Raw genomic sequence first — 24,411 nt, forward strand, 5'->3', positions numbered from 1 at the left:
GCTACTTTGCAGAAAATCATTTACTGTATTACATTCAAGTCTGGAACCAATTAACGGCAATAAACGAGGAACCACTGTATGGCAGACTTTGCTGGAGTAGCACAAACACGGTTATATTCCACTATTATTATTTTAGCTGTGTTACACTGAACATTTCACAAATATGTCCTCCATTCTTGGCATTGAGAAGGTATCTTTTCAATGATTTGGATTTTCTGGCTGAGAAAAGCAAAGTTAGCAACAACAACCCATTAATATATTTATCCGAGTGAAATGACTCGAAGCAGGTTTGGTAAAGGTTACAGCCTCCATTTTTGGCATTGAAGTTGTAGTTGTAGTAGTAGTATTGTAGTTCAAGTACTTCAGTGCTTGTGCTCCATTGAGAATGAGGTGACCAAATGTTGTTTCCGCAGGACATTTTTTCACATCCTATGTCGGGTTTCAAATTGCCATGGTCCAATTTTGTAATTCTTACCTTCAAAAATCTTCTTACCATGCAAACAAATGGCCAAAGATGAGATTTTCAGTCAAAGTACTCATGCCATTGCAGGTCTGGTAAAGGCTAAAACAGAAATTACAGTTAATTAAACATTTCATTTTCTGATTGTCAGTATGGGGGGAAAAGAATATGCAAATATGCAATCACAAGGAATGGTGCCCATGCAGTGACTGCTGAGATAAACACTTTACTAATATACAAACCTCAAGCATATACCCTGAGGCCATAGACAAAAGAAACAATCACAATCTCCAAACGTGAGAAGCAGACTCCCAAAGTCAAGTACGACGAAGGTGAAGATGGAAAGGAGGAATAATAAGGACAAAGAGGAGCCTGTTCCTGCAGGCTGCTATCTGTCACGTGACAAGAGAAGGTAGGAGTAGTGGAGGCCAAGGCCAAGTTGCGGCGCTCGCAGTCTTGACTGAGGATGTCACAGAGCCTACAGGAAGCCATGCTTGACTTGTCTCATCACGTCAAGCAAGTAAAGCTGCAGGTCACCATGCTGAGTGCTCTTTAGCGATGCCCTCAGTGGCTCCATTTCCTCCAGCTCAGTGGCCAGCCAGGAGACAACATCAGCATTTCTCAAAAGTGAAATAAGCCACTGCGCTTCATCTTAAGTGTAATTCAAATGTTACGGACAGAAAGAACAAATGAAGGGGAAAAAGAGGTTGGAGAAGAAACAAAATGTGTTCCTACAGTACAACAAAGGTTTCTACGCGTTCATGTTTTGCCTGGAAAGGTTCTGATGGGTTGAAATGAGTCAAACGTGATGAATCACTCTTCTGGTCACCTGTCTTGGCTACTGTGTAATACCATTAACTGGCAGAGGACTGGGTTGTCTATAATGTAGGTTCCTCAGCGATGTGCACTGTTACAAATACCACGGCCCGTTGACAGCTGAGGGAAGCCTAGTGGGGAGAGGGAGAAAAAAATTGTAACAAAATATATCTGCAATAATGACTTCCAAAACAAGAGGCATCAAAAAAGACAATGCTCACGTTATAGCTGTAATATATATTCTATTGGATTAACGTTTGCAGAAACATTATACACTGTGGCTTTCTACAGCTTGTGTAATGCTTTAAATCCAAGTATGAAGTGATTATATTTGCTAAACGGACAATAAAATATGAAGAAATCCTATGTCGAGGAGTGCAGTTCCCCTTCCTCTGGCAATGAAGCAGCAGGGGCACACGTGAACTGGCAGGGGCTTGTAGCTGCAGGCTTTCTACAGCAAGGTACAGCTATGGTGGCTGGGAAGTACAAAACCATAACACAAAGCAGCTGATGGACCAACAAACTAAAAGTAAGGAGGATATTTTCATGACTATTTACATTGTAGATTCTCAAAACTATGAATTAACACGTGGATTTATATACTTAAAAAGTGAGAAATTACAACAAATATTATTTAAACAATTTAACATTTTTTTAAATCGCTGCAAAACCTTGGTGTTCTCGCAATGAGCTTCATGAGGTAGTCAGCTGAAATGGTTTACCCTCCACAGGTGTGCCTTGTCAGTGTTCATTCATTTTCTACCGCTTTTTCCTCACAAGGGTCGCGGGGGATGCTGGAGCCTATCCTTGTCAGTGTTATTTAGTGGAATTTATTGTCTTACTAATGTGTGTTGTGCATCCAAATATGTGTCCTGTACTGTATATTCCTTTAACAAAATGAGTCTATTACTGCTTTTCTTGTTATCCTCTCAATGGGCAACTTGTATTAACATTAGAGCACAAAAAATTAAGCTTTGTCAGTGCCTCACAAGCCTCAACCTGATTTGAAATACTCCTGAAAAATGATATTATCAATTTATTAATCTAGACTGTAAAGATTAAACTCAAAACTGGCACCAGGGAAATGTAACACAAATGGGAAAGCTGTGAAGCATACAAGCATATTCAAGAGTCAAACTGCACTAAAATTGAAATTACTCCCTGCCTCTCAAGGCACCCGACAGTTGATCCCCCTAAATTCTAGACAAAATTGTGTTTTCAAATGTGTCAAAAATACACTTTTTACAGGCACTCAATGCAATAGTAGTTGATTAACCAATATTTTGCATACCATTATTAGACATACATACCACATACACATGCCATCAACATGCAATCAAGCTGTACAAAAAACACCAACAGAAATAGTATGGCCCAACTAATTTTGATGTTTTATTTATACCAGACACACATTAGTAGACATTGATAAATTAATATCCTTTAAAGCATGCGTGCAATAAAGCTCTTGTATTGGATTAAGACAGTTGTCGCTTCCTACATGTACAGTGCTGTACTGTACTAACTTGCACGGTACCTACACAGACGTTTGCTTCTCAATAGCGCCCTCTTTCGATGAAAATGCTGAAGTGGCGCTGCTGGTGTCCTGACCTTCCACACTCTGCTCCTGCTAAATATGAAAACAAGTGTATATGCATTTTGGAACCAATAATACAAATATATATTTGAATGTTTCCAACTTGTTGCCACCTTGACTGAAAACTCCTGGATTTTCTCCTCTAATTCTTTGATGGTGTTCTCCTTGTCCGCAACCACTTGGTACAAGTTCTGGATGAGAGTATTCTGCATGGACAGCTCTGTGTCCAGCCTCTGTACCGTTTTCGGCTGGGTCACCGTGCTCCGTGCTTCCAATTGTTTGGTGAGCTGAGTCAGCGTCTCTTGCATCTGGGCCTTCTCCTTCTGTTACGTATTGTTGGATGGTGTCAATCACCAGATATAGTGCAATCACTGTATCAATCAAAAAATACAGTGGTGTCAAAAAGTCTTTGCCCCCTTCATAATTTGTTTTCCCATGTTTGTCACACAAGGTTTTAGATCATCAAACAAATTTAAATATCGTGTAGTCAATGACAACACAACGGAACACAAAATGCATTTTCTAAATGACACTTATTATTATTAAAACAAAGTCCAAATGTTCATGGCCCTGTGTGAAAAAAGTGATTGCCCCCTAAACTTGGGCCACCCTCAGCAGCAACAACTGCAATCAAGCATTTGCGTTAACTTGCAATGGGTCTCTTACAGCACTGTGGAAGAATTTTGACCCACGTTACAGAATTGTTGTAATTCCGAGACTACCCTTAATGTTGTTATTTTTGCCAGAAGTGATTTTGATCTTGGAAGTTTGCCATGCAGGCCGTTTTTGACCAGTGTCTTTCTTATGGTGGAGTCATGAACACTGACTTTAACTGAGGCACGTGAGGCCTGCAGTTCTGTGGGGTTGTTGTGGGGTCTTTTGTGACCTCTTGGATGAATCATTGCTGCGCTCTTGGGGTAATCTTGCTTGGCCGACCACTCCTGGGAAGGTTCACCACTATTCCATGTTTTGGCCATTTGTGGATAATGGCTCTTACTGTGATTTGCTGGAGCCCAAAAGTTTTAGAAATGACCGATACATCTCAATTACTTTCTTTCTGGGACAGATAATAACTTTTTCACAAAGGCCCACATAGGTTTGGATTTTTATCTCCCTTAATAACTTTCATTTAAAAACTGCATTTTGTGTTCAGTTGTGTTGTCACTGACTAACATTTAAATTAGTTTGATGATCTGAAACATTCAAGTGTGACAAAATGCAAAAAAATAAAAGAAATCGGAAAGTGGGCAAACACTTTTGCACACCACTGTACGTTATTGAGATATTACCAGCAGAACGTCTACAAGCTCGTCGTCATGTTTACTTTTAACCCTCAGGGCGGATATTTGAGCTGCCTTTTCATCAGACAAGCATTTGTTCCTAGCTTTGGAGGCTTCCAGCTTTTTCTTCACCTCTTCATGCTCTTTCTGGAGTGCTTCATAGCCAGCTGAGATCCTCTGGAAAAGAAAGAAATGAGTAGGGTGACTTCAAAGAAAAATAACTACCAAAAGGTATACACACCTCCAAGGCTTCCTTCTTTTCCTTCTCAATTGTCCGGATGTAGCACATGTTTCGGACCTGAGTTGGGATTTTTTGAGGATTTCCAAAACTAGCACGTTCTTCTTCCACGCTCTGAACACATGCCTGACTCGTTGCCTTCTTTAGCTGCTGCTCCAGATCTCGCACCTATTATACACACTCTAGTATTATCCTGTACTGTACCAGTGAAAAAGGTCACTTTACCCTTGCGTGGAGAGCCAGTATCTGCTGTGCACGTCCTCTAAAGCTACCTGGACAACTCAGTAACTGCTGAATGTTTACATCTTCACCGACTTCGCTCATCAAAACCTAAAACAAAGACCATAATGACTAAGCTATTGGATTATTTGTTTGGTGGTCATGACAGATAAGATTTTTTTTGACCTTTTGAGCCACTTTTAACTCCTGTTTGAGAAACTGAACCTGGTTGCGGTACTCAGTAGCTTTTAGCTGGGCAGCAGCTAATTTGTCCTTCAAGGTCTTCACCACTGGACTCTCCTGTTTGATGAACAAAAGAAAATGATTAACTTAAGGGGTACGGTTTGGCACCGAGTCTCAAAGCATTGATGGGAACTGGGATCAACATTGCGATTCTCCCAGGATCATTCACTTTTTTTTCGATTCCTAGTTTAGATTCTCACTGGCGAGGACCAACGAAAGATGTGACGAGAAAGTTTATGTTTGCTCAGTACAACATTTGCAACACAGTATCGTTTAAAAGATTAAATGAACATAATTGAGCGGTCACCCCTAGAATCGAGAGGTCATGTGACTTAAGTGTTTGACATGGCAGCCATATAACTTAACTTACCTCAGTGTCATTGGCTAAGTTTGGTTTCTGGACATTGTTGGCATCAGTCTTTTGTCCTGGTAGTGACTGCAGAGTAGCCTGCAGCTGTAAAGAAGAAGCAAGAAATCTAAATATTCATGTAGAAATGAAATTGAATTATCCATCAGAACCAACCTGCTTTTCAAGATCCTTGATTCTGTTGTTGTGCTGTTTGAATTTCGACCTTTCCCGCTCCACTTCAGCAGTCAGCTCCCTGTTCTTCTTGGACAATGCCACAATCTTGACAGCAGCCGCGTCTCCCGCCAAGCTGTTTGCACCTAAACAACAACAAACACTCATGGCTTTGTGCCATTGTTGAAAAAAATGAGGACTTCAAAACATACCGGCCAAGATCAACACTCTCTCATCCTCCAGGGTCTTCCTCATGTTGTTTATTTCAAAGTCCTTTTCACCAAGAAGTTTTAGTAGACAGTTGTTTTCATCTCGTAGCTCCCTCATTTGGTTCATCAAACTCTCATTCTGTCTGTGTCTACGTGACAGAATTGAGAAAATGGCAATAGGAAAATGGAAAATTATATAAATACACATATACATACAAGAGCCACTTCGTATTTTTGGTTCAACCAACCAACAATTGAGTGTATATGGAAACTATAGGTTTAACTATAGGTTAAATATGGGTCATAGGTTAAAATAACTATAAACAATGTGTAAATGAGTGCTTCAAAGCATCAATGCCGTAATCTGAAAGTTTTAAGATGCATTTAGACCATTTTTAAAGCTTAACACATTCGGAGTTCAAGTTGAGCAACTTCATATTTAACCACTTCGTATAAAACTATATACTATTTACTATATACTACACTACACTATAAACTATATACTATATACTGGCGATAGTATAAAACTCACAAGTTGTTTTCCCAATTGATTGCCTGGTTTTGCATTGTTCCTGGGGCAAGTAAGCTAGTTAGCAAACAGATGACAGGTAAACACGCCAAACAAAATATACCCAAATTGTTTGAAACGGTGTTCATTACCACAACCTGTTGAAAACATTGGCTGCTTATTTCGCAAACAGTGCGCGAAAAAGCGTTATTTCTCATTCTCGGGTATGTCAGCCTTTTATGCGCAAACGCGTTGGCACTAGTGCTGTCCTTTGTGCGCATTCGTAATCACCGGAAAAGCCTTTATTACGCAATTTGATTTAGTCACACATTGTTGTTGCGTCATATATGAAGTCCTTCAAGTCAAGCATGTGTGAAGGACCATCAACACAACAGCCATAGTGCTTGTTGGTCAATATAAAGAGCGATAAATAAGACAGATTTAATTTGGTGTTACCTGTTCTGAAGGTCGGCCATATTGGAGCGGTACAGGTCAGCGAATGACTAGAGACCGATAATTGACGGTAAATGTAAAAAGTGATATTTTTTTTGTATTTAAATATTTATTCAACCAAGCGTGTAACTTTAGTGCACACAATGTCAATAGTACACACAATACACAATGGATTGCTATTTGGATGGCTATTTGAGAATTTCCCACACTAGATTTTCAAGAATGACATCTCTCGTTCAAAATATGCTAAACTCATTCATTCTTTCATTTTCATGTTCAGTTAATTGGTTCCTGACTCAACCTTGATAAATGAATTTCCATCAAGTAGATTCAATAGTAATAAATAGTATATATTTGTAGTTTGCATAGGCAACCCGTATATGACTTTTTTAAACATGAAATGGCACCCATATAGTCCCCTATATCGCCTCCATCCTTTCATTTTCTGTACCACTAATCCTCACGAGGGTCGCGGGCGTGCTGGAGCCTATCCCAGCTGTCTTTGGGCGAGAGGCGGGGTACACCCTGGACTGGTCGCCAGCCAATCACAGGGCACATATAGACAATGCAAAACACATGTGCAACAAATTAAACATGTAGTGTCATTTGCATGTCTTATTCCAATTAAATGTCAGCTGGCAGCATGAAATACAGGATATATTTATGGCGTATTAACATTACTTTTTATGTAGTTTTAATTTAAACTTTAAAACTAAATATACACTATTTACTAAAATATTAATTTCACATTTATAATTGCAATGTAAATATAGAAAAACATTTTCTGAAGAATTTTGAGCCCCCCCCCCTCCTACTTTTTTTTTTACAGATATTGAGTTAAATATGTCAGCAATTGTCATTTGGGGCATGCTTGATTTTCTCCTCCAATTCTTTGATGGTGTTCTCTTTGTCAGCCACCAGTTGGTACAAGTTCTGGATGAGAGTTTTCTGCATGGTGAGCTCGCTGCTGAGTGATGGTACCGAGCTGGGATGGGTCACCGTGTTCTGTTTGGTGAGCTGATTCAGCATCTCCAGCATTCGGCCCTTCTCTTTCTGCCATAAAAAGAAGATAATTTATTGTTCCATCAACCTTACATGCCATAATGTCTTACCAGCAGGGCGTCCACAAGCTCATCATCATGTTTACTCTTCACTAGCAGGGCAGATATCTGAGCTTTCAGAGTTTTGGCTTCAGCGGACAGACATTTGTTTCTGGCTCTGCAGGCTTCCCGTTCTTTCCTCACTTGATCGTGTTCTTTCTGGAGGGTTTCATAGCTCGCTGAGATCCTCTAAAGTGGTATTAAGAAAAAGATGTTGCATTATGTCCTAATTTAAGCTAAGAAAAAGTAATGGCACCTGAAAGGCTTCCTTGTTTTCTTTTGTGATGCTGCGAAGGTGGCTGATGTTTCTGTCCTGACTTGGGATTGTAAGAACACCAGGAAGTTCATCATTCGGGTCACTTGACAGAGAGGACTTCAGCTTTAGCTGCTGCTCGAGGTCACGCACCTGTCACACACACTGCTCACTTTAGATCACCTTAGCATATGTAGCTCCTATTTTTATTTCACTTCATTTTCTTTTACTTGATTATTTTTTGCATTTTTAGAAGTTATTTTTTACTTGTTGACAATAATCTGCATCATAATGTATAGCAAGCACTGCCCTTTGCAAGTGCAGTTGTCTGTTTTATAACTTAATTCCAATTAAACACCCACTTATTCTGTTATATACTGTACAAACTTAGTCAATACAGTCTCAATGCGTGTGTCTTATATTGGGCACCAGGCTCAGCAGTCACATATAACAGCATCCACGTGCACTTTCTAATGTATTGCCTTTGCACTTCTATGGAGTCCTTTCTTCTCTAATTTGAGAGCTCATTTCCTCCATCTTACCCTTGCTTGGAGAGCCAGAATCTGCTGTGCACGTCCTCTAAAGTTGCCTGGACAACTCAGTAATTGCTGAAGGTTGACATCTTCGCCAACCTCACTCATCAAAACCTATAGAAAAGAGCATTAGTATTGCATTAGGATCCATATTTGTTTGATGTCCATGAGAAATAAAATGTTGTGCACCTTTTGAGCCACTTTTAACTCTTGTTTAAAAGACTGAACTTGGTTGCGGTACTCTGTGTTTTTCAGCTGGGCAGACGCTAATTTCTCTTTCAGGGTCTTCAGCGCTGGACTGTCCTGTTATGGTGGACCGATCATAAGTAGACTTAGTATCTGATGGAAACATTTCTCATTACACTTACCTCATGGTTTTGCTGCTGCACAATGACATCAATCTTTTGTCCTTGTGGTAGTGAACGCAGCGCAGCCTGTAGCTTTAAGAAAAAAGCAGGACATGAGACCAGTTAATCTAGAAAATGACTTGAATCGGACATCTTAACACACATCTTTCTCCAGCTCCTTGATTCTGTTGCCGTTTTGTTTGGATTTAGTCCGCTCTCGCTCAACTTCAGCAGTCAGCTCTCGGTTCCTTTTGGACAACTCCACAATCTTGACGGCAGCAGCATCTCCTGCCAAGCCAGACGCACCTACGGCAGTCCACACCATCAGTCTACGGTTCATCATGCCAAAAGTAATTATAGAAACGTACCAGCCATGACCAACTGTCTCTCTTGTTCCCATTTCTTCTTCATGTGTTTGATTACAAAGTCTTTTTCGCTTAGAAGTTTCAAGAGACGACCATTCACATCCTTTAGTTCCCTCAATTGGTCCAGCAAACACCCACTGTCATGTTGAGGTCTACAGGAAGTGGTTAAGTGCAACATAGTTTTGTTTTGGTTGTTTTTTTAAGTAATATTTTCTTACCTGTCTCCAATGTTGGGACTATCTTGATTTTTAGAAAACTCTAAATCACCGACAGACAAATCCTTTTTTCTTTTGTTTTGATCCTGTAGGTTTTCATGCTGTTTTTGCAAAGCTTGAAGCTGAAGAGTCTTCATTTCATCACCACCATTCTCCATGATCTGTGTTACAATGACAAAGCTGACAGAATTTCAATACAAGAGCTCTATATAGTTTAAGACAATAATACAAATAAATAGAAAATTGTTTATTGGAGCTGTAGCCAGCATTAACTGACCAAAACTATGCTTACATGACGTGACGTTGTATTGCATCTCATTATAGTGTGCAGGTGTATTCATGCAGTCAAGTACATGATTAGCTTTCTGCAACACCACCATTTCTACAAAAACTACAACGTATTTTTACAAAGCATAAAAAAACAATAGTAACTCACCTGTCATTTGTTCAAGTAGTGACATAGGCTGTTTTGCATCTGTTAGGCGAAAAGAGCCCCTGAACTCCAATGGCTTCCTGTGCCACGACCACTGCCTCCATGGCAACGGCGCTGACGAGACCTCTGGAGAGGTCTCGCGGGAAAGACAACCCTGTCATGGCCACTTGCAAACGCGATGAGGTCATGTACATTTAGCAATGTCTACTCTTATTTTAAATATGTATGGTGGCCCAAGGAACTGATTTGAATAATAGTACGTAGATACAAAGGTAATAGAATATTCGGCACACTTTTTGTAATTTACATTCTAAAAACATGCCTATTTACTTAGGTGGTGCATATATTATTTAATATTGTGTTGCAAGGGGGGCTGTTTATAGCGATGGACACGGAGTAGGGTGCCTGCCTCGGCATCCAGGAGAGAATACAGGAGGAGTGAACTACCATCCGCTTCCGTAGTGTGACCTGGGCGGCTTTGGCCGCCATGATAGAAGGCAGAATCCAAAAAATGGCATTGAAAATGTACTCAGGGACACTGCTCAGTCACTAAGTGCACAAATAAACAAAATTTTTAATTTTTCTAGTTCCCCCCAAACAGGTACGTGTGATAAAATGTAGTGAAGAACTGGAGTCTGAGGCGGGGTGTGGAACTTAGGAGAGAACTTTATTCTTTCGAACATTAACTCACTCTCCTCGCTACGTGAGACATAATCGCCCACCTTGCAACCACAAGAGAAAAACCCTTTTCCTCACGCCCACCCCTCCGGGTGACAACCACCCCCCTATCAATCGTTCCGGGGTGAATTATGTACCGGCAACCTAGCACTATAGTAGATTTATTGTTGTAAATAAACAGGAAAGTTGGACACAATATACATATATTTAAAAAATAGTTGGTTTCTCTGGGTGAATTCATGACAAGTCAGTAATAATGACTGTAAAATGTATTAACAATGCCATTATTTAAATAAATGTTGCTTTGTGTAAATACTTCCAGTTAAATATTCATATATGTTTTTAAATCATAATAAAAAAAATACTGTGATAAATGATTGTGATATTACTGTGATAAGAGGCTGAAACACCTAATGAAGTTGAGGCACACAACTGATGATGTCGTATTGGAGGCACCCCAAGACCTTGGCCAACCACCCCCCGCCGACATGGCAATTTCTGTGCTGAAATACATTTAGGGATATGTAACAACTAGTCCTAAGAAAACTCCTATGCAAACACACTAGTTAGGAATAGCTTTGATGCTCATTTATTTTTCAATAAAACAAAAACATACATGTCAAATACAGAAACAGTGTACTTATATAATTAAAATAGCTATGTTTGTGATATAAGGCCTTACTTTCTGTGTATCATCGAGCTGGGTGTGCAATATAGATAAACAAGCTATAGTTTTATAATGCAGTTAGTGTTTGCTCATGAAGCTTCACTTGTATTATAATTCTTGTTACTGATACCATTTCAAGAACTGTTACAATTCAGTCTGTTACTCTTGAATGGATAAAATCACATTTGATGTCTGAGTAAATGTACTTAAATAAAACAATGATACTTTTATTTTATGTTCTGCTGGTTTGAACAAAGGGATTTTATCTGGCAAAAATCCTAAATTATCATAGCAGTATGTTGAAATGGATATCTTGTTTGAGACAATACCACAAATAAAGGAAATAATAGTGCTAGTATTTATAAATACACTTTCATATCTATAAATATATTTCACATATAATTTAATATCACCCCACCATTCAAAAAGTCCTGTTAAAACATTACCATAACTAAATAATCAGAAGTCATAATCATGGATCAGAAGTCGAATCAATAAATGTTAATTCTTCACAGCTGAGGTGCACTATTGGAAAGGATGTGTACATAAAACAGCACAACCCATCTTTAAATATAAACCTTGTACACACCTTAACGTGAGGTAATATTAAGGGTCGTTAAATGAGGAGCCCACGTTCACTTGGAATCCAACGTGTTCTGTTTTTCTACTGGCTTTGCAAAGAAATCCCTGTACATTGAAAACAAGACACCTAAAAAAGAAAATGCAGTTAAGAGGATGTAACATTTGAATACAAGTAGTATTTTATAGGGGTGACACAAGACACTCGGTTCACGAGAAAATACACTGGGTCTACGAGGTGAGACTAGATTTTCATGTGACTTTTAAGAAAAGTAGATGACAATGTATTGCAGTCTACTTATATAATTTCTACTACGTTAGTCTACGTTAGTCTCTGCACTCTGTGTGTATGCTAGCAGCCCCACCTCCACCCACACAAAGTGACTGTATGACTGACAAAAGGGCTATGCCTGAACACGCTTCCTGCCCGTTTGGAGGTGAGGGGCGAGGAAAACAGATATGCAATGGCAATTTAAAGAGGCCGGCAAAATAACCAAGTTCATTTATGGTGTCCCTGGCATAGTGCCCATGGGACATTTTTGTTCTCAACTAGAATTCGTCCTGTTTGGATCTCGCAAGATGTTGTGAGACGAGATCTTGTGACACCCCTAGTATTTTACATACCAACAGTCATGGCTCCCACTACGAAGCCTTGTGCGGCCACGCGCATGTGGATCAGGTGCACTGACATTTTTGTGTCTCCACGGCTTTTCATTTTCCACAGTCTGTAGCCAACGATTGCGAAGAAGCCAGCCATTCCTGCAAATATTTCATATAGTGTCCAGCTTTACAGATGCCATGTGTAGAGAAGAAGGTGGTGGTAAAGGGACACAATGATATGCAGGGTTTCCACTACATGAAATGGATTGTAAAATAAGAGACACCATATTTTGGAAATGAGCTTTTTTTTTTTTTTTACGTGAATACAATGTTAATAAAACATCCCATGAATGAACATGTGCTATATCAAGGGTGGCCAAGGCTGAAAACGTGTGAGCACCCCTGTGCCACATAGATAAATGTATATTCTATTATATACATATTGACCACAATTAGTTTGAAATAAAATACCAATATCAAATATAAAAATGTTTCACTTATTTTGAAAAATGTGTACCTAAACCGCCTGCCTGCCCTGTTGGCACTTGACAGATATTGCTGCCACGGTGACACCTAAGTGACACAACACAGAGGTGGCAGTCCGCCTCCCATGCAGCCCACCACCACAGCATAAAAAAAAATCCCTGTTATGGGTCATAGTAATTGTGATTACAGCTGCCTGTGACTGTTTTTTGTCACAAGGAGATTTATTTGATTTGTTATACAAGCAGATAAAGCACCTGGCATGTGATTAGATCAGGACATACAGTAAACTGTGAATGGATAACAGAATCAGGCAATGTTCCTTCTATGTACAGTAGCTGAATATAAGCGAGACAAAATATTAGGAACAACTGTTAGGTAGCAGTGATGTAACCCAGGAAGGCACCGTGTACTCACCCACAGGAACAAATGGATTCTCCTTGGCTTTTCTCATAAATTTGGACTCGTTCTCTTCGTATGTAGACATTTTGACTGAAAAGATATGAGACAGTTAGCAAAGTTAGCTTAAACATACCGGAAACTAGGTTTAGAGGTTACGCATGAAGGGCAAAAGGGAGTAAAATCCAACTATTAGGTCAAAATATCAGAAAATTAAACATCCGAATACACGACTACCATTCAAACTGTGGCACAGTTCAACCAAACATTTACAAGCGAATGTGCGAAATGAACAAATCTGGTGTCATTTACGTAGCGATTGTATATAATCAAACTTGATCATTAATATGTACCTGTATATAAAAAGTAAAGTTACTCGAGTTAAACAGTCAATAAATTCAGCTTTCAGCGTTCGGAATCTCTGGGGTTTCAAATCCCACGTAGGAAGGAAATGACCAGGCGTCCCTTTAGTGATGTAACAGCCATTGCACGCATATATGACGTCACAGGATATGCGTACATGTGCCTCCCGTGGTGTGTTCAAAGACATGAGTAAAATTATACACGGTGCCATATGCTACACTGTATTTCTGTTGTGTTCATTTGTTTACTTATTTACTAACATACAATGTATTGTGACAGTGAATAATTTAATACACAATTTAAAAAACGTTTGTTTTGTTTTTGTTTTGGTGCTTTGATCCCCCAGCGCGTCATTCAAGCCAGATCTGCCACTGGGTATGGCTTAAAGGGGAACTGCACTTTGTAATTCACAATCCTTATGTGAAATGTGAACACATATTTATTTCCCTTTTCTGTGCATTGTAGCCCAAGAAAACAAGTTAATATGAGCGAGGTATCAACGGACGTCATGGGAAATACAACGAATTGTGGAAAAACGTTTCTTTCGTTTCTTGCTCATGTTAATGCCAATATCAAACAATGCAACTTTGTTAGAGAGTTGTTTTAGAGGGCTTCATAGTCAGAATAAGTGTGTCAAATGACGCGAATTGTTTGCTAGCTCATATTAACTCGCATTCTCGTGTTATAATACACAGAAAAGAGAAAGAAATATGTGTTCATGTTTCACATAAGAATTGTGAATGACGGGCAAAATTCCCCCCCAAAAGTGCAATTCCCCTTTAAGAAGGCCTATTGGGTGATTGGTTGCAGGGTCCAGGGGAGGAGTCCTCTGCAGGACTGCCAAGATACAGCAGAGGGCAGCAGACCAAACAGAATACAGATCACATAATAACCAGATCTACGTTTTTTCTATATTCTCATGTAATATAACAGTTCAGTTTACACCGGATTGAGTCCATCTGCACTGTGTTGCCCCGATAGTTAGTTGTATTAGTTGCTCAAACGAACAGACAAATGAGTGGAATGCAATTGCTGTATTCAAATCATTTTTTCTAAACAAAATAATAATAATAATTAACGAATAAATTTGATAAACTGCAGGAAAGCGACTTCTACTTTTTTCCGCTATTTCTTCAATACTCAAAATCAAAAGACTCGGACTCGGGTTAAAAAAAAATAAAACAAAAAAAACCTTATTGGGACTTATTGGGACACATTGAAAGAGAGGGCAAGGTCACTTCTTGCTGACATGCATTAACATTGCTGTGAAGTGACTATTATCAACTAGATCCTCTTTGAACACAACAAATAAGTCACTGGTATCTTCTTTTCACATGAGGTGTGTCACTTTTAGAAAATGCAGGCGTTTGTTTTGTTTTGCTTCAGGTTTTGTAAGCGCAAAAACAATTGTTTGTACTTCAATGGCAGTGAAACATATAAGCCATCTTTTCCTCATCAGGCAGTATTTCACATCACTTCATTTGAGAGGTAATGAAAAAGACATTATAAATGTGGTTTTATGTTGGAAAATTCCACTTGTAACTGTCCATAAATGGAATCCTGCAGAGTTCCCGGAAAAGTGAAACCCAATCCCCGTCTGCAGGGTGGAGCCAAAACACAGTTTATGACTCAGGATGTTGACCTAAAGTCCAAATCAGTTGTTGGTGTGTCAGACGGATCAGTCATGGGACTGCTGCTGCCGATCCTTCTCGCAATTATCACAGCACTGGTGGGAGGCTTGTACCTTCTTGGGGTTTTCCGCCAGCGCAGACCAGGAGAGCCCCCACTGGATAAGGGGCTCATCCCGTGGCTGGGCCATGTTTTGGAGTTCCGCAGGGATACACTGAAATTCCTGGATAGAATGCAGAAAAAGCATGGTGATGTGTTCACGATCCAGTTGGGTGGCTTCTATTTCACCTTCCTCCAGGACCCACTATCTTTTGGGCCGTTTGTTAAGGAGAGCCGAGAAAAACTGGACTTCAATAATTTTGCCAGGTTTCTGGTGGCCAGGGTCTTCCAATATTGGTCTGTCCCAACCGAGCACAGTTTTCTCCTGCAGTCCAGCAACAAGCACCTGAAGGGGGATGGCCTGGCGGTCCTCACACAGTCCATGATGAGCAACCTGCAGAACCTGATGTTGCACAACATTGGCAGAGCTTCAGAGGGAGTGGAGAAGGCCTGGGTTGAGGACGGACTCTTCATGTACTGCTACAACATTGTCTTCAGGGCTGGCTACCTGTCCTTGTTCGGCAACGTATCCCCCAAGTCTGAAGACAGTGAGAATAAAGCCAAAGAGAAAGACAGAGCAGAATCTGAGATTTTGTTTCACCAGTTCCGTGAATACGACAACCTCTTCCCAAACCTGGCATATGGGGTCCTGCCTCCAAAGAAGAGACTAAAAGTTCAGCGGCTGTTGGAGTACTTCTGGAATGTCCTGTCGGTCGGCAAGGTAAAAACAAAAGACAACATCAGCGGCTGGGTGTTGGACATGCAGCTGTTTCGTGAGGAGCTGGGCATGGACGAGTCCATGATCAGCAGGTACATGTTTCTCCTCCTTTGGGCCTCGCAGGGCAACACAGGCCCGTCCTCTTTCTGGCTGCTCCTGTTCCTTATGAAACACCCGGACGCCATGGTGGCTGTCAAGGACGAGGTAGATCGGATAGTGAAAGAATCTGGACAAGAAGTCAGACGCGATGGGCCCTTGCTGAACCTTACAAGGGACATGCTGGTGAAGACCACCATCCTGGACAGCGCCATAGAGGAGACCCTCCGTCTCACTACTGCACCCCTCCTCACCAGAGCTGTGGTCCAGGACATGACGCTAAAGATGGCAGACGGCCGTGAGTTTCTCGTCCGCAAGGGGGACAGGGTGTCAGTCTTCCCTTTCGGCTGCGTCCACATGGACCCAGGAGTCCACCCCGACCCAAAGTCCTTCAAATACAACCGATTCCTCAATGCGGACGGGAGCAAGAAGACGGAGTTTTACAAAAACGGCAAGAAGGTGAAGTACTACAACATGCCCTGGGGAGCCGGGGTGTCCATCTGTCCGGGTCGCTTCTTCGCCACCAACGAGCTCAAACAGTTTGTGTTCCTCATGCTGGTCTACTTTGAGTTTGAGCTGCTGGATCCCGAGCAGAAGATCCCAGAAATAGATGTCAAGAGGTTGGGATTTGGCGCAATGCACCCTGAAAACGACGTTCAGTTTCGATACAGACTCAGATTTTAAAACTTCACATCAAATCCATTTAATCAGCACTCACTCAGCATTTTATTTGCACCATTTTTCAATGACACCTGCATTTACATGCAATGTACTAGAATGTCAACCTTTGTTTTATAGCTGTGTTTATAAGGAAATCCAGCAATCAATGCTATTTTGCTAGAAATAATCTCACACTATTATGCCGCTGATTCTTCTGCAGCAGTTCTAATGATCCTCTTTAATGCCTTGATATGTCATGAAAAACATGTTTGCACAGACCTGCAAGACCTTAACTCACACAATATGGGACCAATATTCACACTCGGAAGTATGGAATGTATTTAAAGTGTGTCATCTGGTACTTTAATGAGAATGTATTGTGTAATTTTACATGTTCCAGGAATGTGAGGCACTAATGGCTGCCTGAACAGTAAACAATAGTACATATATAAGTTGGGACTATAATCAGATGCAATAAAATCTCACAAACATACACCCTGGGAACATAATCCTGCTGTGAACCTGAGCATCCTTTAGACTCTCCAGAAGTGAACAATGTTTGGGAAAATGCCGGTTGACGCCGTGATTCTGTACACTGGCAGCCTTTGATCAAAATCGTAGAGCGGCCGACCTGTTGTGGTGGTTGCTGGTTGCAATAAACTTATCTTTGTTCAACTGGTTTGCTTCTTCATCACAACATCATCATCCTCTCATTTGAAAAGATGCAAGGCCTGAATATACATGAGACGCCAAACCGCTAATATGATTTAGAATAGTCAATCCTAACGACTTAGTGAACATGAAATGTTCTTTTAAAAATTATCAATCACTCTGTGATTGATCACGATTAATCACAATCATGATCTTTTTAAAACTGGCTCGGTCATGAGTGGCTGCCTATCAAGCAGTTACCTTTACTTTGCGCTTAATTAAGTAGACTGGTACGTTTTTGGATTCTTATTTTGTCCTCCTTGCTGAATTTGAAACCCTTACATTTACAATATATACATTAGAGAGGCTAACTCATTAGCTCGGTAGTTTGTCCGACTACATTATGTCTGCAGTGGTCCCGTAGCCTGTGCCATGTGGTGTAAAGGTGACTATAGGGGTGTTATTTAATATCTACAGGGCTCTGATAAATAGAAAGTCAAAAACAGTTTTTTAAGCTCTAACATTCCATTTCTTAACAATGAGTACCATTTTGGATCTGGAACCAATTAACCGCCATAAATGAGGGACAGCTGTTTTGTTTTCCCTTTTATTTAACCAGGCTAAAAATCTCTTTCACAAGAGCGACCTGCAATCTACAGTACAGGTCAAAGGTTTGGAGACACATTCTCATGCAAATGAATTAATTTCACAACTTTTAACTTTGTTTGGTATGGTTGCTGGCATTAAAATAGCATTAAGATAACTGTAAGAACAACAACATTGAATTAAAATCCATATGCTGCAATTCAATGTAATGTAACATGCATAGCTCATACATGCAAATAAAAAATCCTTCTGATGAGTCATCTAAATTTCTCATTTACGTGAGTTATATCAGGGGCATCAAACTCGCTTTCACCATGGGCCACAGTGCAGTTTCCCCTTGGAGAGCTGAACAGACACACAAACATAACCACATAATCAACCACACACCATGAATTTGTACATAATGGCAGGTCTGCACCAACCAATATTTGAGACGCACTGGTCAACAGAAGGGGCTGCACGGAGGACGAGTGGTTAGCGCACAGGCCTCACAGCTCAGAGACCCTAGTTCAGTTCCACCCTCGGCCATCTTTGTGTGGAGTTTGCATGTTCTCACCCTGCATGCGTGGGTTTTCTCCAGGTACTCCGGTTTCCTCCCACATTCCAAAAACATGCTAGGTTAATTGGCGACTCCAAATTGTCCATAGGTATGAATGTGAGTGTGAATGGTTGTTTGTCTATATGTGCCCTGTGAATTGCTGGCGACCGCCTATCGTCCGAAGACAGCTGGGATAGGTTCTAGCACCCCTGTGACCCTCGGGAGGATAAGCGGTAGAAAATGAATGAATTAATAATTTGCTAACTGAGTAGATACATATTTATTTCAAATAGTTCATATGAATACTTCAGTTAAAGTACATTCAACTGGGAAAATAGAAGGTGGGTGTGCTTAATTGTGCCTTGTGTTATCTGTGCAGAGAAATTATCACCAGAAGAGAAATCATCACATCCAAAAAGTCACAATATGCTCAACGCTTAGGAATGACTGTTAGATAACTGGTAGTACCGGTTGTTATCTATTCTGAAGCTTGTGACTGAAAGTGCAAGAACAGTCTGTTGGAAAGCTATCTGGCGATCACTGTCCATGTGGGGACAATTACTGTCCGAGAAAATTCCAAGTCCAAATTGTCCAAGAGCAATAAGGAAAATGTCACATGCATTATACACATTATATTGTAAATACCTAGTAGTACATACCTACATAAACTGCAGGCTTACTTGAAATGCAGTGCTGGATTTGTATACTGTGGTATACATGGGGTGGGAGGAAAATGCTATACTGTCTCTGTCATGACCTCTACCGGCCTGAGCTGCTGTCAATTAGATCATTTGGACAGGACAAAACACCTCATTAGTTGGTGCTGTTCCTCTTTGGCTCCAAATTACACTTTTTTAAACCCCCCAAAATTAAGAACACCAAACACTGGCACATATTACCAATAATGGTTTAAAAGAATAGACTGAACAAATAAATGTCTATATTTGTCATAATTCAAAGTTAAACATTGTAAAACTTGTCATTCAGTGGACGAAATCAAATTCATGACTTTCAGTCACCACTGTCTCGTATACGCAGACACAAAACCAATCTCAGAGACTGACAATTTGGAATCAGTGTGTACCAAGAGCATCTGTGGTTCCTGTTGATGTTGTCTTTACTGGAAACACTTGGGGTCATTTGGACTCGGCATCGACCACCACAAAGAACAACAGGTCAACCTGCATAGTCAATGTGAACGCTCTGCCACAGTTGTGGGCCATTCCCATCTGTGTGGGGTAGCTGCTTGTGACTGATTCTGTTTGTGTTGGCACCCGCAACATGACTTTGCAATGTTCTCTATTTTGCAATTGATGCCAGGCCACTAGACATAGAGTCTAGCCAAGCGCTTCACTTTAACAACAACTTAATGTCATGAAGAGACTCTAGAACTCCGAGAAGAAGCTTGAGAGGAATAATGACTCTGGTGGAGGTATGGAAGTGTCTAGGAGAGATAGCAGTAGGGTTGTTCAATAGGATCTTAGGTGGTGAGAAAATGCCTCAGGAATGGAGGAGAAGTGTGTTGGTGCCCATTTTTAAGAACAAAGGTGATGTGCATAGCTGTGGCAACTACAGATGTATAAAGCTAATGATCCATACAAGGAAGTTATGGGAACGAGTAGTTGAAGCTAGAATAAGGGCAGAAGTCAGCATTTGTCAGCAGCAGTTTGGTTTCATGCCAAAAAGGAGTACTACAGATGCAGTATTTGCTTTAAGAATATTCATAGAGAAGTACAGAGAAGGTCAGAGGGAGCTGCATTGTCTCTTTGTACTCAGGGTCAAAAGTTCAGAACAATGGAGATTGTGAAAAGGAGGTGAATAAGCGTGTGCAGGCAGGATGGAACGGGTGGAGAAAAGTGTCAGGTGTGATGTGTGATAGAAGAATTTCAGCTAAAATGAAAGGAAAGGTATACACAACTGTGGTGAGACCAGCCATGTTGTTTGGTCTAGAGACAGTGCCACTGAGGAAAAGACAGGAAGCAGAACTGGAGGTAGCAGAGATGAGGATGCTGAGGATCTCGTTGGGAGTGACCAGGGTGGATAGGATCAGGAAGGAGTACATCAGAGGGACATTACATGTTAGAGGCCTTGGAGATAAAGTCAGAGAGGCCAGACTGAGATGGTTGGGACATGTCCAGAGGAGAGATAGTGAATATATTGGTAGAAGGATGCTGCGGTAATTCGTTATAACCGATATCGATATAACGAGACTTTACTGTAGATTAAAATTATTTGTTGAATTTGCATGGATTTTCACACAGACAGGTTGCATCTTGAATGAAACCGCTGCAGTTGGACAGGAAACCAACTGAAGCCTAAGTCTCAATCTTTTTGCATTGGTATTGATCAATATTGATATCAACATCGCTATGTGTCGTGTTGTTCCTTGAAAATATACAGCATACTGCCATAAATGCTTGAAGAAATGAGGATTGCACTCACTTTTGTCACTCTACTATATATTTGTACCCACAATAATAAACATTATAACTATATGACTTCCTGTCTGCCTCATATACTGATGACAGTGGGCCTCCAGCCATGTCGGTGATAAGTTGCTCTGTAGTGACCTTCCACATTTAGCTGAGGTAAATAAACAACAATGCTAGTTAGTCATTGGCAACTGCAGATAAAAGCAGATTTTCTTTCTTCATCCCACTGGAACTGACTATGTGACTATGGTGACTATGAACACGTATTTAGGAAGAAAAGTAATGCTGTAAAAATAATATCAAAATGCCGTCGGAGAGGAGTCTCAAAAATACACCTGCAGATTTTGGAAAGTTCCTCTGTTATGTTCCACTGTGGATTGATTGCTGCTTCGAGACAAAAAAAACATCCTGTGACCAGCGATATTGTCTATCATAATATCAATAAAAGGGGACACCTAATGTCACATAGACGTTTGGGTGTTGTTTTGAGAAGAGTTGTCAAGCCAGATTTGCGTCACTGGAAAAAATACAACACAGCAAAAAATGTCCTTTACATCCAGCTGGGGAAAATGCCTTGAACACACTTTGTTGGCCTTGAAAATAACCTTTAGAAAATAGCTAACGCAATGCCTAGAAGATGGTGCTGAGATTGTTTTATTTGATATATACATATTTGATATTATGTGTCTCCTTATTCATTACTCCATTTATCCATGCTTGGCATCAGTGCTGGAGAGCTCCAATGCATTGGTGTAGGGCAGGGGTTTCAAACTCATGCCACGGTGGGCTGAGACACTACAGGTTTTTCTTTCCAGTCGTTCACTAAAGCAGGTGATTTTAATGATTAACCCTCCTTTGGTTTGAGGGACGGAGATCGTCAATGAAATCACCTGCTGGAGAAACTGGTTGGAAAGAAAACCTGCAGTGCTTCGGCCCTCTGTCGACACGTAGGGGAACTGGCCTGGAACCGAACCCTTGGTAACTGTGACAAAGGCAGCAGCATGTACAGTAGAATCCTGCATATTTGCAGTTTGGCATTTACTCCTACACAGTGTAACATGTCCATCCATCCATCCATTTTCTATACCGCTTATCCTCACGACGGTGGTGGGCATGCTGGAGCCTATCCCAGCTGTCTTCGAGCGAAAGGCGGCGTACACCCTGGACAGGTCACCAGTCAATCACAGGGCACATATAGACAAACAACCATTCACACTCACATTCATACAGTGCATCCGGAAAGTATTCACAGCGCTTCACTTTTTCTACATTTTGTCATGTTCCAGCCTCATTCCAAACTGTATTAAATTAATCTCTTACCTCAAAATTCTACACAAAATACTCCATTATGACAATGTGAAAAAAGTTTTTTTTGACATGTTTTGAATTTATTAAAAATAGAAAACGAAAAAATCACATTTACATAAGTATTCACAGCCTTTGCTTATTACTTTGTTGATCCACCTTTGGCAGCAATTACAGCCTCAAGTCTTTTTGAATATGATCCCACAAGTTTAGCACACCTATCTTTAGGCAGTTTTGCCCATTCTTCTTTGCAATAAGTCTCAAGCTCCATCAGGTTGGATGGGAGACGTCTGTGCACAGCCATTTTCAGATCTCTCCAGAGATGTTCGATCGGATTCAAGTCTGGACTCTGGATGGGCCACTCCAGGACATTCACGGAGTGGTTCTGAAGCCAATCTTTTGAGATCTTGGCTGTGTGCTTCGGGTCGTTGTCCTGCTGAAAAATGAACCTTCGCCCCAGCCTGAGGTCAAGAGCGCTCTGGAGCAGGTTTTCATCCAGGATATCTCTATATATTGTTATTCATTTTTCCTTCTATCCTGACTAGTCTGCCAGTTCCTGCTGCTGAAAAACATCCCCACAGCATGATGCTGCCACCACCATGCTTCACTGTAGGGATGGTATTGGCCTGGTGATGAGCAGTGCCTGGTTTCCTCCAAACATGGCGCCTGGATTTCACACCAAAGAGTTCAATCTTTGTCTCATCAGACCAGAGAATTTTGTTTCTCATGGTCTGAGAGTCATTCAGGTGCTTTTTGGCAAATTCCAGACGGGCTGCCATGTTCCTTTTACTAAGGAGTGGCCACTCTACCATACAGGCCTGATTGGTGGATCGATGCAGAGATGGTTGTCCTTCTGGAAGGCTCTCCTCTCTCCACAGAGGAACGCTGGAGCTCTGACAGAGTGACCATCGGGGCCTTGGTCACCTCCCTGACTAAGGCCCTTCTTCCCTGATCGCTCAGTTTAGAAGGTCGGCCAGCTCTAGGAAGAGTCCTGGTGATTCCAAACGTCTTTCATTTACGAATAATGGAGGCCACTGTGCTCATTGGGACCTTCAAAGCAGCAGAAATTTTTCTGTATCCTTCCCCAGATTTGTGCCTCAAGACAATCCTGTCTCGCAGGTCTACAGACAGTTCTTTTGACTTCATGCTTGGTGTTTGTGCTCTGACATGCACAGTCAACTGTGGGACCTTATATAGACAGGTGTGTGCCTTTCCAAATCATGTCCAATCAACTGAATTTACTGCAGGTGGACTCCAATTAAGCTGTAGAAAGATCTCAAGGATGATCAGTGGAAAAAAGATGCACCTGAGCTCAATTTTGAGCTTCATGGCAAAGGCTGTGAATACTTATGTAAATGTGATTGCTTAGTTTTCTATTTTTAATAAATTCAAAAAAAGTCAAAAAAAAACTTTTTCACATTGTCATAATGGAGTATTTTGTGTAGAATTTTGAGGTAAGAGATTAAATTAATACAATTTGGAATGAGGCTGTAACAAAAGGCTGTGACAAAATGTGGAAAAAGTGAAGCGCTGTGAATACTTTTCGGATGCACTGTACCTATGGACAAAAACATGTTTTTGGAATGAGGGAGGAATCTGGAGTACCTGGAGAAAACCCATGCACGGCGAGAACATGCAAACTCCACACAGAGATGGCCATGCGGAGATTCGAACCCAGGTCTTCCCTATCTCCTGGTTGTGTGGCCAACGTAAAAAACAAATCCACGATCTAGCCGGAATGGGTCCGCTACTTACTACACTAGTAGAAGATGCCTGGTGAGATCCAGCCATGCATTTCTAATCCATTATGGTTATTATTGTGGTTGTAGACTGAGAGCTTGTGCAGGTGTAGCCAGTAAACTGGGATTTAAAGAAGATAACTCCATCCACCGCCTGATTTTTGCCTTCTTCCTGCTGCCAAACTAGCAACAACAAAAAAATCATGAATGGGCCTCTCGTAGAAACCATGAATAAATAAATAGTCACAGCCATGGAGGCATACGGGTGAAGGGTATGGGGGAACAAGAACAACAATGGGGCCTTCTCAGTACTGATGCTCTGCTGCCTGTACTTGGTGGTGAAAGGGTTTTGATGAAAATGACCCATTGTCTGCCATGTCATC

At 40.9% G+C, this 24,411-nt stretch overlaps 4 protein-coding genes and 1 long non-coding RNA gene across 14 annotated transcripts; 2 read left to right on the plus strand and 3 right to left on the minus strand.

Moving 5' to 3' along the window:
• Positions 1-761: 761 nt before the first annotated feature.
• Positions 762-6,652, minus strand: LOC131126285 (coiled-coil domain-containing protein 13-like). Of its 4 annotated transcripts, none has more exons than XM_058068648.1 (11): positions 6,544-6,652; positions 5,583-5,728; positions 5,374-5,516; positions 5,221-5,304; positions 4,794-4,907; positions 4,614-4,718; positions 4,392-4,556; positions 4,160-4,327; positions 2,984-3,193; positions 2,815-2,903; positions 762-1,407 (listed from the first exon to the last, which is right to left on the minus strand). In XM_058068648.1, the coding sequence occupies exons 1-11, from the start codon at positions 6,561-6,563 to the stop codon at positions 1,371-1,373; spliced, it is 1,281 nt and encodes a 426-aa protein (XP_057924631.1). In that variant the 5' UTR covers positions 6,564-6,652; the 3' UTR covers positions 762-1,370. The 4 variants fall into 4 exon arrangements, with proteins under 4 accessions (XP_057924631.1, XP_057924629.1, XP_057924627.1 ...); XM_058068646.1 differs by lacking the exon at positions 6,544-6,652 and adding an exon at positions 6,112-6,353 and having other exon boundaries at positions 2,815-2,900; XM_058068644.1 differs by lacking the exon at positions 6,544-6,652 and adding an exon at positions 6,112-6,353 and having other exon boundaries at positions 763-1,407.
• Positions 6,466-10,932, plus strand: LOC131126288 (uncharacterized). 5 transcript variants are annotated; one of them, XR_009129129.1, is made up of 5 exons: positions 6,466-6,610; positions 7,455-7,837; positions 7,936-9,123; positions 9,215-9,302; positions 9,446-10,932. It is a non-coding gene; the product is annotated as an uncharacterized LOC131126288 (long non-coding RNA). The 5 variants fall into 5 exon arrangements; XR_009129128.1 differs by having other exon boundaries at positions 7,936-9,302; XR_009129131.1 differs by having other exon boundaries at positions 7,455-7,552; positions 7,698-7,837; positions 7,936-10,932.
• LOC131126286 (coiled-coil domain-containing protein 13-like) lies at positions 6,689-9,902 on the minus strand. Of its 3 annotated transcripts, none has more exons than XM_058068651.1 (10): positions 9,790-9,902; positions 9,357-9,514; positions 9,142-9,290; positions 8,937-9,079; positions 8,795-8,860; positions 8,616-8,729; positions 8,436-8,540; positions 7,897-8,046; positions 7,653-7,829; positions 6,689-7,593 (listed from the first exon to the last, which is right to left on the minus strand). In XM_058068651.1, the coding sequence occupies exons 2-10, from the start codon at positions 9,509-9,511 to the stop codon at positions 7,387-7,389; spliced, it is 1,266 nt and encodes a 421-aa protein (XP_057924634.1). In that variant the 5' UTR covers positions 9,512-9,514; positions 9,790-9,902; the 3' UTR covers positions 6,689-7,386. The 3 variants fall into 3 exon arrangements, with proteins under 3 accessions (XP_057924634.1, XP_057924633.1, XP_057924632.1); XM_058068650.1 differs by having other exon boundaries at positions 8,795-8,866; positions 9,357-9,533; positions 9,790-9,887; XM_058068649.1 differs by having other exon boundaries at positions 6,694-7,593; positions 8,795-8,866.
• A 105-nt stretch (positions 10,933-11,037) lies between the features above and the next one.
• Positions 11,038-13,712, minus strand: higd1a (HIG1 hypoxia inducible domain family, member 1A). Its single transcript, XM_058068652.1, has 4 exons — positions 13,546-13,712; positions 13,211-13,285; positions 12,335-12,469; positions 11,038-11,840 (listed from the first exon to the last, which is right to left on the minus strand). Exons 2-4 carry the CDS (start codon positions 13,278-13,280, stop codon positions 11,767-11,769), a joined length of 279 nt encoding a protein of 92 aa, XP_057924635.1. The 5' UTR covers positions 13,281-13,285; positions 13,546-13,712; the 3' UTR covers positions 11,038-11,766.
• Positions 13,713-15,193: 1,481 nt separating this feature from the next.
• Positions 15,194-17,432, plus strand: LOC131125371 (5-beta-cholestane-3-alpha,7-alpha-diol 12-alpha-hydroxylase-like). Its single transcript, XM_058066856.1, has one exon. The coding sequence runs from the start codon at positions 15,240-15,242 to the stop codon at positions 16,779-16,781; it is 1,542 nt and encodes a 513-aa protein (XP_057922839.1). The 5' UTR covers positions 15,194-15,239; the 3' UTR covers positions 16,782-17,432.
• Positions 17,433-24,411: the final 6,979 nt, after the last annotated feature.

Source organism: Doryrhamphus excisus, chromosome 3 (assembly GCF_030265055.1).
Source record: "Doryrhamphus excisus isolate RoL2022-K1 chromosome 3, RoL_Dexc_1.0, whole genome shotgun sequence".
Lineage (NCBI taxonomy): Eukaryota > Metazoa > Chordata > Actinopteri > Syngnathiformes > Syngnathidae > Doryrhamphus > Doryrhamphus excisus.